Source organism: Eleutherodactylus coqui, chromosome 1, assembly GCF_035609145.1.
Source record: "Eleutherodactylus coqui strain aEleCoq1 chromosome 1, aEleCoq1.hap1, whole genome shotgun sequence".
Classification (NCBI taxonomy): domain Eukaryota; kingdom Metazoa; phylum Chordata; class Amphibia; order Anura; family Eleutherodactylidae; genus Eleutherodactylus; species Eleutherodactylus coqui.
In genome coordinates this window covers 286,274,913-286,289,612 of record NC_089837.1, presented here as the reverse complement: position 1 = coordinate 286,289,612, position 14,700 = coordinate 286,274,913, and the positions used below count along the sequence as shown (strand labels likewise).

Here is a 14,700-nt window from a genome sequence, read left to right as displayed (position 1 = left end):
GATATGAGTAAACAATGTGCTCATTATGTATGCAAGGAAAAGAGGATTTTTTATTCACCCTAAAATCTCTTTCTCGTCACGTCATTGGGTAACACAGCGAAGACTGTCGGATATAGCTACTGCCACTAGGAGACGAGACTAAGCAAAAAAGTGTTAGCACCGCACACTGGCTATATCCCTCTCATGCCGACACCAGGCTAATCAGTTTGTATGCCAGGAGTGACACAAAGGTTATAACTGTAACGAAAACACAGCACCATGTGCAACTCGCAGAACCAGGGTCCTGGTCAGGACAAAAATAAATAAAAAATCATATAAAAAGGGGCGAGTGCTGTGTCCCCCAATGATGAGACGAGAAAGATTTTACGGTGAGTAAAAAAATCCTCTTTTCTCGCTCGTGTATTTGGAGGACACAGCAAAGACCATGGGACGTTCCAAAGCAGTCCCCGAGGGAGGAAAAAGGAAAACCATAAACACATGCAGGCAGTTTACAGCAGTCTGTAAAACCTTCTGACCTAGTGAAGCGTCAGCTGATGCAAATGTGTGAATTTGGTAGAACTTAGAGAAAATGTGTAGGAACGACCAAGTAGCCGCTTTACACACTTGCGAAGCGGAGGCACCATAGCAGACCGCCCATGACGCCCCCACCACCCTTGCAGAGTGTGCCGTCAACCGAAATGGTGGTTTCTTACCCTTAACCTGCTAGGCCTCAACCACAGCCGAGCGAATCCAGCGTGAGTTGGTAACTTTGGAGGCCGCAAGACCACGTCTCGGACCTTCCGGTATCAAGAATAAAGAATCAGATCTTCGTAATGACGAAGTCTGTTCCAAATAAATCTTCAGTGCTCGCACTAGGTCTAAAGTGTGCAGAGCCCATCCCCTTGGGTGGACTGCCGGTTGACAAAACGACAGCAGCACAATGTCCTCATTGATATGGAAAGCCGACACCACCTTCGAGAGAAAGGAAGGAACTGGACGCAATACAGCCTTATTCTGGTGAAACACTGAAAAGGGTGGCTTCGGCAACAGTGCCGCAATCTCTGAGAAGTAATAGCCACCAGGACGGCTACCTTTCAGGACAATAACCGCCATGGTACTTCTGCTAACGTCCAAGACCAGATTCAAATCCCAAGGTGGCACCGGGGAGCAAAACTGAAGAAAAGACAGGGGCGGGCCAAAGAAACACACATAGGGCGGAACCCCCTCCATTCACACCAAAGGACGAACCCTCTCCAAACGCAATGATACACTCTCGATGAGGATGGCTTTCTAGTCTTAATCATCGTTCGGATGATCGGGTCCGCAAAACCTTGTGTCATTAAAACCGTGGCCTCGACCGCTATGCCATTAAAAGTAGCGTTGACAAACTCGGGCAGTAGAGGGGTCCTAGAGAGAAAAGATCCTCTCGGACGAATGTGCCAGGGAGCGTTTGACAGCAGAGGGAAGGAGGGGAGGAAGGGAGGAGGAGGCCGGGCAGACAACAGCCGGAACAACTCCTGAACCGTTTGCCCTCCTCGGTTGGATTAATGGGATGAGCCTGCCTCCCCGCAAGCCCCGGCCCATCCAAGTAAAACATTTATCCCTTACGGGCGAGAGCGTCCTCCTATGACACCAAGCTGAAAACTAATTAGCCTGGTGTCAGCAGGAGGGAATATAGTCAGTGGGGGGGGAGCTAACACTTTTTTGCTTAGGGTTGCCTCCTAGTGGCAGTAGCTATATCCCAAGATCTTTGCTGTGTCCCCCAATAACACGAGTGAGAAAACACAGCGAGTACATTGTTTAGTCCCCTCAAGTCGGCCAGTCGCTCGAAAGACTGAACTATTTGCATTCAAATGGAACAAATTTTGAACTTCTTGATGGAATTTTATGCAGGCTAAAAACCAGTGGCAAATAAGTGAACGAATAGTGTACCACTGCCCGCATTTACAAGTAATGACTACCGCTCACTTTCGGTCGTTTGAACTAATTTTGAGCGCTAATCATTGCATGTAAAAGGGCCTTTAAGAAAGCTGGCTGCCCCTATGATCACGTACAGAGAAATTCATGAGTTGTTTTAATTCTTAAAGGGTTTTGTCATTATAAGAAAACCCCGTCCACTCACTTGTCCCAGCTTAAAATTTTCTTTAAGAAGGTGCATGCATTCTTTAGGTCCTAAATGAGGAGAGTGGGAGACCAGGCACATTCTGCAGAGGGACATCAGTACATGCAGCCTGAGGAGAATCTAACGCTTCTTTATGTGTATACACATTTCATTCCTCGGTTACTCTAAAGTAATCTAGTTTCATAAAATTTTCCATGCAAACACGTAAACACCTGTATCAAATTAACTCAGGCAAGGCCGGGTATATCAGCTAGTGTATATATTTTTGTGCATATTTATCCCTTAAAAGCTTCCATCACACACAATGCCACACATTTCATGCGGTTTTAGGGTGGGTTCACACGAGCATGTTTTTGTGCGTGCATACAGTGACGTCCCGCATGCGGCAGATGTTTCCTTCACCTGCTCAGCCAATCACAATCAGAGCTACCAGCAGGCGGGGATTTCAAATCCCCAGCTGCCATTAGCTCAGTACTACAGAGACGAGGACAGCGCCAGAAGTCGCGGCTTATGAAGGCGTTCCCTGAAAAGCCATTCAAAGGGATGCTGGCAGCAGGATTCTCTACGCAGCTGTCATGTGTGACCGCTGCAGTTGAGAATTGAAGAATTCCTTTGCTGCATCTGCCACAGATGTAGCAGCAGGGAATTCTTTTAACTAGCGGAGGTGAAGGAAACATCTGCCGCATGCGGGGGTCACGGCAGCGGCGGAGAGGTAAGTTTTGGGTTTTTTTGCACTAAAATGTTTCTTTTTCAGGGAAGGGCTTATATGTAAAGCCCTTCCCTGAAAAAGAATGCAGGGGTGCCGGCAGAGCATTCTTTTCAATAGAGCCGCCAGCAGCAGCAGCGGCTCCATTGACAACAAGCACGCAGCTGTGTTCACGGGTGTTTATGCTTGTACCTAGGTGCGCACGTATGTACCCACAAACACACGCTCGTGTGAACCCACCCTTAGTAATTTTTTTTTAACCTGCATTTTTCTTTTTTTTTTTTATTTACTACATAGAAGTCTATGGAAAAAAATCTGAAAAGAATAAAAAACAAACCAAAAACACAACAACCTATAGTAGGCTGTGTTTTGAAAATAAACACTCTATAATCCCCCTTAAAATAAGGAGAAACTGCACAAAAATATACTTTTACTTTTCCTTTTTGCATCACAGCTAACATCTTTTTTTCTTACTTAAAACCATGTGAAAAAAAAAACCACACACACAAAAAAAAAAAAAAAAAGCACCGATTTTTTCTAAAAGATGCTATATTTAAAACCACCCTAAGGGCTCATGCCCACGAATGGAGCAGAATATGCCCACGGTTTTCATCCGCGGGAGTGCCGGGATTGTAAACGAGCCGCAAATGATCGCGGAATATCATGCGTTTTTACGCGGTCTCCATCAAGGCTATATTGATTGAGACCTCCTGCAGAAAAAATCCACGGGAAATAGAACATGCCGTGTTTTTTTACAGCTTGCGTAAATCCACGGTAAAATAACACATGTTGGTATTAAGCTATTAGAACCTAATAGCGGCGTTATTCCACAGCGGATTTACGCCGTGGGAACCGCGGTACAAATCCGTTCGAGGGCATCAGCCCTAAAGCAGGTAGTTCTGGGTGGTCAAGTTTTGTGGTTTTAGCACAGCATATAATGTCAAGCGAGTTCCATGTTTCTTCTTCCTTTGCATTTTACACAAATCATTGCAAACAGTAATTTGATACTAGGTGACCAGCTGCTATTGTATGTAATTAGTGAACTACACAAAGGGTGTGGGTCAAGGCTCCTAATCAAGAAACACTGTTCTCAGAATGGGCAACACCTTTCACTGACTAGTAAAGGCGCATTTACACAAGATGGGTGTAGGGCAAACGATATCTGACACTCGCCCCTGTGTCTCTGCGCTCCTGTGCTCCTACACTGGAGCTAGCACAGCTGGCTGGGTCATGGAGCAACCAGCAGGGGGGCGGGGCAGTGCAGGAGATTTCTCTCCTCTCGCTCCCCCGCCCCCCTCCATTCACATAACACAGCCAGCTCTGCTAGCTCCTGTGCAGGAGCACAGGAGCGCGGAGACACAGGGGCGAGTGTCAGATATCATTTGCCCGACACTCGTCCTGTGTAAATGAGCCTTAACAGAATTCCATCCTTACAATGTATTCAGAAAAGTTACAACATGTATACCTGAGGTGAGCTGTACCAGTACAACCGATCTTTCTTAAGTACACACCAGCAACGCTTCCACTTTTGGGATATGAAGCTAACGTTTTCTTTTCTCTTCCACAGCCATCCATCACAATCAGGGCTACCCAAGTCCTTGCAGGACACCCGTCTACGACTTAGCTTGGTTACCTCACCTAAGTTTCAAGAAACACAATTTTAATTAAAATAAAATCATAAAAAATAAAAAGAAAAACTTACAAGGTAAAGGTGCGGTCCAGGACCCCAATATTTATGACCAATCTTCCAGATAGGCCAGCAATATCTGACCAGTGGGGCCCGAGAAATGTAGTTCCACGAGCTTGACAAAGACTGCTGTTAGACAGTCGAAACATCGCTATTTTAATGACTTTGAAGGAATAAAAGATACATCCATGGGGATGTAAGTTCTATTTTAGCACCTGAAGTTTGCTGCCCTTTACTCTCTCTATGACCAGTGGGGTCCGACACTCTGGAACCTAGCCAGTCAGCTGCTTGAAGTGGAAGTGGCACTCTGGCAAGTGCCGCAGTTTTACTGCATTCCAAGCACATCCCCATACATTCCATACCAGCTGTGCCTGGTATACTTGAATAAGCCTGAACTGCCTTATTGGACATGTGACATCAAAGGCATGCAAGGAGGCAGAGGTGCCCTTCAATCAGCTGATCGGTTGGGGTTCCGATTGGTGGACCCTCACCAATCTGATATTGATGACCTACCCTGAGTATATGCTATGAATATTGAAGTCCTGGGGAAAAAATAAATAGTATTTTGCAAGGCAAGCTTACTACAACTAAGCCGCTTCAGAGATGGTGATATGTGATCATTTTGAGTGTCCTATCCAAAAATTTGAGTGAATGTTGAAAATTTAGCAACACTACAAGATTATAAATCCCACTTTTTTTACTCAAAATGCTAATATATACAGTACCATGACCGCTTTAACTTAAGAATTTCAAATATATTATAAACTGCCACTCAAAACATAATTACCTTTCTGCCTTTGTGGAACTCCTCCTAGAGCCTACAATGAATATAAAGGCATACGGATATAAGAGAAGCATATAATTCAATAGTCAATTGCGAAAGAAAATTAAAAGCATGCGTATCTCAGATGGATTTCCAAAAGCAGCACTCAAGTGTACTGACCACCACAAATGTAATGGGTTTTTATTTTTTTTCTTAAACCATTTTTCCCCCTCTGTGGGATCAATATCACACAGCCAATTCTAGAAGTGGTGGGCACAAGCTGTTATGATCCCATGCTCACATTTCTAAATAATATCCTGGGTGAGCTAAATAGTATTATCAATCATCTGCTCCTTCATAAGACATGAAACAGGTAGCATGTCTATATAACATGTAGGGCTCACTCACACAGGTGTATTCAGTTCTGATCCGTGAAATACACATTTCACGGCCCAAAACGGTGTGTATTCCCTTGCCTATTCCCTGTATTTATTGCGTTTTTCACACAGGCAAAAAAAAACCTAAAACACAAGAAAGCTTCACTAATTTCATGCATAAATATACAACAAATATGCATGTATCATGTGTATAGACTGCATATTTACACAATGCCATTGACTTTAATGGGCTATTTTGGTCTGTAAAATAGGACATGCTGTGTTTTATTTCACGCGCGCTTAAAACACAGATTTGAATACCCAAATACAAAATCAATGTAGTTTCAGCAATCCATATTACACGCTTAACACGAAATATGCCTGAGTAAGGGCTTTGTAAAATATAAGCTATTTAATAGGCAAAATAGCTCCCCCCTACAAGACCTGTGTATGTGTACAGGTAGGCTCTGTCATGCCCCTCCTTCTCAGAGTCTCCCTTTAACTCTGTTGTGTGTAACATGATCATCCAATAAAACCGAATGTTTCATAGTGTGCAGTAGCCAACAAGGGGGCACGAGCTTTTTTTTTTTTTAAACAAGATACAGTCCAAAGTTTATTATCTGTACAAATGCAGCGCTTGTGCAGTCTCTGAAACGACTGCCGGCCCCTGGAAAAGGGCCTTTAGTAGGAAAATTGTTCACAATAAAACAGCCAGTTATATCCAAACCTAGTTAGGCAATACATAGTACACAAATATATGATGCTAGTTAATACACCATACAATAATTTAGCACAGCTTGATACCCTTTTATCATTGCTTGGCCGTCCACTGATAAGTGATTTTTGCAGCTTCTCATCAACTTGGTGACTTTTAAAGCTTGCGGTTATCTCTAACTTCTTGAATGAATCTTGAAGAAAAAAAAAAAGTTGGTTTCAATGATCATCCCCCACTTTTATATATAATTTATCATAGCGCATAAAGTGATGTCATATTGCCCCCTTTAGTCTCAGGACCTGTGGGATTCCTAGAGTTCAAATGATAAAGTGATGGCGTATCATAGTGATCAATAGAGACCACAACACCTTGTTGGTTAGACAGAGGGAGGGGGCTCCCTCTGTCACTCTGCGAATTGCTAAGTGTTTACTATAGTGGTAGATGCACTGCAATATGCACAGTCATACTATAGAATTCTGTATATGCCCTGCTATGCAGTGGTTGCTCAATAGAAGATATTAACTTGTTCTGGGATGACCATTGTATGTTAAAAATACTGTATAACTGTATGGAAAACTTGCAATTGGTTCTGAGGCCCCAAGAAATGTCAACCAAAAGTAATAAAAATGGCAACTAATGCAGATAAAACAAGTAAAACAAGCCCTAACCTATAAGAATCAGAAAACTGCTGAAGGGGTCATCGTGCAGGGAGGGAAAAGAGGCGAGTTGTGATAGTCACCTATTATGAATGCACGATCATGTGCTAGCTATACATAGGTGTTATCTTTCACTGTAAGGGTCTATTTACACAGGACAAATGTGGCCAAACGATGTCCGACACTCGTACCTGTGTGTCCGCGCTCCCGTGCTGTCATCATACGGGAGCTAGTAGTGCTGGCTCGCTCATGGGGGGGCTGCAGGAGATTTCTCTCCTCTCGCTCCCCTGCTCCTCTTTATTGACATAACACAGCGGCCGTTCACTACTGAACGGCCATTATTTAAACTGAACGATGAGCTCATCGTCCATTGTTTATGCAGCATATGAAGGTAAACAACAAATTTTCAGTCAATATAGCAAGAGTATAGACGTTTACTTTGCAGAGCATATCACAACATCACTCCTCACAAGACGTGAGATCAGACATTCCTTCTCTGGCATACTTTTGTATTGCAGTCGCTCATTTAAACACTGCTTACGCAATGTACCGTTAATAAGTAATGCATTGCACTAGGAGACAAATTATAGGCATTCTAAAAATTACTTCTCACCTTCTTGCCCTTGGAATTCGATGTTATGAGGGACCGTAGCATTTGCTGGATTTATGAGGCTGCTCTCAGATACTGAGGACCTCAGTACTTTCGGAGATAAGGGGACAGCTAAAAAGCTACAAAAAAAATTTAAAAAAATAAAATTGAAAAAAACAGAAAAAAGGTAAAAGGAAAATCACAAATATGATCTAAAAAAGGGAATTTCCATGGCTAGAAATACAGGAAAGAGTTAAAATAAAAGTACATTGTTTGGATTTTCTGGCTCTGGTACAGCACAATTCTGAAATATTTTCAACTAAGTTAGGTCACATACTGTTGTGCCCATAACAGGTTAGCTCAAAAAGTATTGACAATGCTCCATGTTGGAAATAATTGATCAAGACACACCGAACAAGTCCTATTAAGCAAACAGCATTTATTTCAAGATGAGGCACAACGAGACAGGGCACACAATTGGTTGGTTCAAGGCAGAAATCGGACAGTAAATAGTTATATCTCATAGAAGATACACAGACCTTATACATTTCTCTCTACCCAAGTGGTTACATCACAAAGAAATTACATGTTTCAGAACGGAGACTGCAGTCCACATAGAAGGGAGGGCACGACACCAGGTGTTTGTGGGTGTCTCAGACTAGAATAACGAAACTGGTTACTTCCTGTAAAGTGTCTTTCTCTGCTGGCCTGGTGGGAAGCTATAAACCTATCACAGTAGGTTATTCTATGTTATATTTATTACACGCACTATATGTGTATGTTTAATATCTTGTGACAGTGCAGTTAGCAGAATGACCATCAGAGGGCTCCAAAGCAGTAATTCTGCTAAACTGATGAGAGAACACCAGTGAGAGTGTGGCAGGGAAGAAATGCTTAAGATTCCTGCCACACTCAGAGCTCCTAAATTCTCCTCAATACTGGAGGAGACTTCCCTCTCTGGGATGAGGGCATGTCAGATCCCAGAGAGGGGCAAATAGAGACCTGCTGCCCTGAGAAAACTCTTGGAATGGACATATGCTTGTGGCTCTAGTGGGCAAAGATCTTGACAAGTAAAGATGCCCCTGAGAGGACTTCTTGATCGGAATAATAATTTATTGTGCATAACATGTATGCTATGATGGTAACAAAAGCATGAAGCCTGTAATGATACCTGTCTAATGTTTAAAATAAATGGACTTGATTTTCACCAGTGGCCTGGATGTGTGGGTTTTCTGAGTGCTGCCAACTGTCTGAAGGAAAGCCATCAATACTAGATGGGTGATAATCCCCCAGATTATTATATATAATTTTTATTTTTAATAAATTATATATCATACATACATGTATATTTACACTGGTGTCCAATTCGAGCTACGCCTGAGCCTCTCGGGCGCATAGCAAAATGTGTCAGAGGCCTAAATCTGTCCATATGCAGCTCATTTAAGGAAATAGTTCTCCTACCTGATTCTGGATTTTGAGCTCGAGTCCGAACCACTCCTTGGACGAGAGATGTCCTGAAAGAAATTTAAAAAAAAAAGGTGAAGAGAAAATGAAAATACAAATCATAATAAATGTAATATCCCCAAAGTCGAATCTGACAGCGTGGGACCACAGATGTAAACTGCTTGACACTACCAAGTTTCCAAGTGATCACTTTCAGTAGCAGCTTTTACACTTTAGTTATAGTGGATTAAGTACTTGTGCAGTAATGAGATTTTTCCAAAAGCATTAGAAAGGAAGATGAAGATTTAAAAAAAAAAAAAAAAGAAAGAAATATAATCCTGGATACACTGATAAAATGATGATTCACCTACTCTTGACACATGATAGCAGCCTGCTTAAGGGGAGCTGGAAAACTCCTTGTTTACAGATATTGAAATACTGTCCTGATCATATGCTTCTCACATGTCGGTTTGTGAAGATGAAGAAAGATCTGATATTTGAGCCATGCACTTGTTTCAATTGAACACGCAGAGTGTCCCCGTGATCAAAGCTGGCATTACTGGGAGGGTGAAAACTGAGCAATTGCCCACCCCCAAAATGGCCCCTTACTTCAGCTGCCCATCTGTTGAAATGTGATGGCTCTGTACATGTCCTTCATTACTATCAGGTAAACTGAACCACTGACGCAGTATGGCAGCATGCTTTCACATACTCCTCGTCCTGCAGCATTGTAAGTGGGGCCAGAGATAGTGGACTGTAGGGTAAAGGGCTCATCTGAAGGGGGTAAAAATTTGAGGGGCACAATTTGTAGGGGTGCAGATGGGTCACTCATTTGCTTTGTGTGGGGCTATTACAGTATCTTTCAGGGTCATAAAGGAGATATTATTACAATATAGAGGCCAAAAAGATTATGTTGGGGCAAGAAGGGGGGATTATTATTAATCGAGGGCACAGAGGAGGGCACTATTATACATGTGAGAACTGTATGGGAATCATTACTTTTTGTGGGATACTACCATTGTGTGAGGCACTCAGAGGGGCATTGAAAGTAAGAGCAGAAGAGGGTAGCGTGCAGAGAAAAGTTGAAATCTAAAGTCATCATCAAAGTAATCTGGGCCCAGGTAGAGGGGAAAAAAAGGAAAGCAACCACCAATCAGGGGAGAGGTCACTTGTGATCCCTGCAGGTAACTACAATGTAATCACTATCACTGCATAGAACTGGTATCTGACTAGTATATGGTGACTGCATTATTTAAAGATATGATAGAGCTGAGCCACTGTCAGAGGGTGCCACGTTATATTTTTATATATATGAGGGCAAAAGCAAAATGTATGTCTAATGCGTTATGCACCTGATCTTATAAGATGTTAACAAGTGCTGCATCAATAGATAACAGACTTTCCTTAAAAGAAAGAAAAAAAAATCTTGTGGGCAGGGAAGGGTGTAAAATAAAAAAATAACTCATAATCACCTCCAATGTCCCACCCCCAATCCAGCTGTCCTGGTCCAAGAATATAATGCAGGGTCCCATGCCGTTCATTCTTCACGTAACTGCTGCAGCCATTATAGACTTCAATGGTGATAATGATATGATCGGTATGTGATCACTGATTGTTCATGTGATTGCTGCAACCAATGAACAGCACTTGACCTCTGCTGCCACCAATGGCATTGGGGCAGCGGGTACTGGGGTAGCTGTGCTGGGGGCCATTTAAATGAAACCTGTCAGCTTGACCATGCTGTCCAAACTGCAGGCATCATGTTGTAAAGCAGGAGGAGCTGAGCAGATTGATACAAAGTTTTATTCAGTATAGCTTTATTATATTAATGTAAGCCTTTTTTCATTGTGAGTTAAACAATGGGCGGTCCTAACAGTGATTGACAGCCACCCCTGTCATATATAGATAGCTGTCAATGACCTATAAGACCGCCCATTGGATCGGTCAACTCAGAATGAGAAAAATGGAAAAAAAAAATACAAGTTATACTGAATAAAAAATATGTATGTCTGCTCAGCTCCTCCAGCTCTATAACATGATGGCTGCAGTTTGGACAGCATTTTCCAGCTGACAGACTTCCTTTACCCCTTAGTGACTACCCCATAGACTTTCTACGTCCTGCTTTAATCCCCAGGGCCGTAAAAACATGCTCACTCTAGGGATTAAAGCCAGGCGGGCTGTGGACGTGACAGCTCTATGCTGTCAGCTGCCGAAGGTAGCCAACAACCTGGAGCTGTCATGGGGGCCGTGGGGAGCCCTCCTCAGTCACGCCATCACAGCTATCCAATGGATAGCAGAGATCACATGAAAGTAAACAAAAAGGTAAAAAAAAGGTTAAACATTCAGGATTGGATCCAAGAGGGCAGCTGAAAATGCTCACCCCCATCCTCCGCGATGTCCCACAGCAATCTGGTCCTACAGGACCTGAAGCCGGTCTTCTGCGCATGCAGGTACTGAAGGTAGCTGGGAGGCAGGAAATATCACTGGGGACCGCGATGACCAGTCCTGTGATCGCCGTTATCCAATGGATAACAGCGATCATGGAAAAGTGAAAAAGTTAGTTTTATCAATGTGACATGCATGTGCAGAAGGCCGGAGAGCCCAGCAAATTTAAAATCTTCCTGCACCTAGCTGTCTAAGATAGCGGATTGCAAGGAGATGTTACCATGGCCGCTGTATGCGTTTCCAGGTCACGTGATCACAGTTATCCACTGGATAATGGCGATCATGTAAAGTTAAAAAGTGTAAAAAAAAAAAAAAAAGTTTAGGAAGTTAAAAAGTTTCATCTTCCCTTATGAATTGTAACTGAGGGCAGATGAAGTTACATACGTAAGGTCCCCAGATTTATCTCCCAATGGAATCTTTATCCCTGGACCTTTCCCAGCTTCGGCACATGCGCCCATCAGCAAAATGGCGGACTCATTCGCAAAAGTCAAGAATTGTCTGGTAAATATAAAATCTCCCTGCTCCTGGCTACCAAAGGTAGCCAAGATCCTAGAGATGTCGCGGGGTGCCGCGGTATGTAGTTTCTGGTCACGTGATCACCGTTATCCAATGGATAATGGCGATCATGTAAAAGTTAAAAAAAAAACAAAAAAAAACGAATGGTGAGAAGAGATGAAACTTCTTACTGGAGACCTCCACATTTGAACCCCGACACGATCATTCTCCACGGACCTGTGCACAAGGCACGGGAAACTTAAAATCTCCTTGCTCCCGACTACCAAAAGTATCCGAAAGCCAGGAGCAGTGACCGGTGGCCTCGTTGAGCGGTTCTCAGCCACGTGAAAAAAGGTAGCACTCTACCTTAGTCTGGTCTCACACGACCGGATAGGAATTGCGGATTCCGTATGCGTTTGATCAGTGGTAATATGCAGATCAATCAATCAAATGCATTGGATTACACAATTCTGTTCACATTATCGGGTTGGGATTACGTAATCTAGTCGCAGAAAACGGAACGTAGTAGGGTTTATTTTACAGCGAATATCTGCAACATAGAGCCCACTGTGCTCCATGGTCGCAGATATACCAGCAGCCCATTCGCAACTGTACTGTGTACAGGCTGTGGGTACCCGTATCCTCGCTAAGCGACGGCTTGGGAAATACAAACAAAAAGAGGTGTACTGTGCATGACCACCTGTATGAGTACGTAGTTATGTGCAGTACATTATGTGGCTGTATACAGGGCCACGACTAGTCTCAGAGCTGGGATCCACTAGGGGTCTCCGACAGCAGATTCCACATACGGTCGCGTGAAACCATTTCACGCGCCTTCTGTTTGAGACCGCCAGACCTCAGCCAGCTCATGAAGCCCCACAAAGTGCTACTTTTTACACCCCATCCTGCCACTGAGGTCAACAAATACCCCCCAAACAGTGTTGGGTTTGCAGCAAGCATGGGGGGAGGAGGGATATATTTTTACAAAGTCAATTTTTTTTCAGCAAAAGTGAGCAGTGGGACATGGAATTTATTCAGTTGTGCCCTGAAAGCCAAAGGGTGTCCCCTCCATTATAGGCCTAGTTATGTGTCCAGTAACCAGATTGGGGTTAAAATGACATATTTGCAAAACTATGAATTTTTATTTTTTTCTCCTTTAAAAATTGCATTAACTCCTGAAAAGAAACTGTGGGGTCAAAATACTCCTGAAACCCCTCAGTAAATACACTTAGGGCTCCTTTCCACTGACGATAGCAATATCGGTGCGAGAAAATCGCAATGTTAAAATCGCATTGCAACGCTGCAAAATCGCAAGCTTTTGCGTTGCGATGCAAGAATCTGTTTTGCCATTGCACTGTATGGGAGACAGAAAAATGCGAAACGCTGAAACAATCCTCCTGCTGCGATTTTTAATTCTCGCGTCGCAGCTTGCCCTTAAACATCGCTAGCGGAAAGGCTGTCATAGAACAGCATGTGTGGGACTTTCCTGCGAGAGCTCGCACTCTCGCATCACACTGAAAACGTGCGATTACCTCGCCAGTGGAAAGGGGCCCTTAGGGGCGCTCACACACTTGTGTTTTTTTCAAGCGATTGTCAATGGATCTTTCTAATGTTAAAAAAACGCATCGCACAAAAATTGCAAAGCACAAACTTGCAATGTGTTTTTAACATTAGAAAATCCAATTGACAATCGAGTGAAAAAAACGCACAAGAAAAACGCAAGTGTGCAGAAGCCCTTAGGAATCCTTTCCACTGGCAATAATCGCTGTGAGAAAATCGCAATGTTAAAATCGCAACGCAACAAAATTGCAAGCTTTTGCGTTGCGATGCGGGAATCTGTTTTGCCACTGCACTGTATGGGCGACAGAAAAATGCAAACCGCTGAAACAATCCTCCTGCTGCGATTTTTAATCCTCGCATCGCAGCTTGCCCTTAAACATCGCTAGTGGAAAGGTTGTCATAGAACAACATGTGTGGGACTTTCCTGCGAGAGCTCGCACTCTAGCATCGCACTGAAAACGTGCGATTACCTCGCCAGTGGAAAGGAGCCCTTAGGGGTATATTTTTTAAATTGGGGTCTTTTGTGGGGGTATCATTCTGACACCTCTAAGGCTTGGTGTAGGTAAACAAAATATGTGCTTTAAGAATAAAATAAACAGATGGAAAAAGTATACCTAATCAAAAATTTGTACAGCATATCTGCACATATTGCAGTTGAAAATGTGAAAAAAAACCCAACAATTTTCTTCAAACTTTTCCCAATTTTGGTGCTTTTAATGAATATACACCAATTTTGTTGGTCTATTTTTACCACCTAAATGAACTGCAATGTGTGACGAAAAAACAATGTCAGAATCACTTGGATATGCAAAACCTTAACGGAGTTATTCTTTGTTAAAGTTGCACATCAGATTTCCAAAATTTGGCCTGGCCATTAAAGAGCAAACAGGCTTTGTCACTAAGGGGTTAAGAGCTGATTATTACTTATTTTTCTTGTATTTTGCACCATTCCATATGCCCTGAAAACGTCTTTTAAGAGACCTAGTAATGTAAGAGAAGGTTCTGTACTGGGTCCTTTAGGGCTCCCACAGGCTTGCGTTTGTGTTTTGTTTTTAACACTGCGTTAACGCTGCATTTTTTTTTACGCAAATGTCAGTGGGACTTTCTACCGTTAAAAACCCATCGCACAAAAATCACAACGCACCAACGTGCAATGCTTTTTA

General features: G+C 43.0%; 1 protein-coding gene across 1 annotated transcript in view; it reads right to left on the bottom strand.

Annotated features, from left to right (window-relative positions):
• The window catches only part of CNKSR1 (connector enhancer of kinase suppressor of Ras 1), a 56,674-nt gene that overhangs the window by 26,211 nt on the left and 15,763 nt on the right, over window positions 1–14,700 (bottom strand). Inside the window, exons 10-14 of the mRNA XM_066572498.1 lie at window positions 9,056–9,108; window positions 7,619–7,734; window positions 6,439–6,542; window positions 5,282–5,312; window positions 4,273–4,445 (exon numbers count right to left, since the gene is read on the bottom strand). Of these exons, the coding sequence (XP_066428595.1) occupies window positions 4,273–4,445; window positions 5,282–5,312; window positions 6,439–6,542; window positions 7,619–7,734; window positions 9,056–9,108 (477 nt within the window). The remainder of the gene's footprint in view (window positions 1–4,272; window positions 4,446–5,281; window positions 5,313–6,438; window positions 6,543–7,618; window positions 7,735–9,055; window positions 9,109–14,700) is intronic.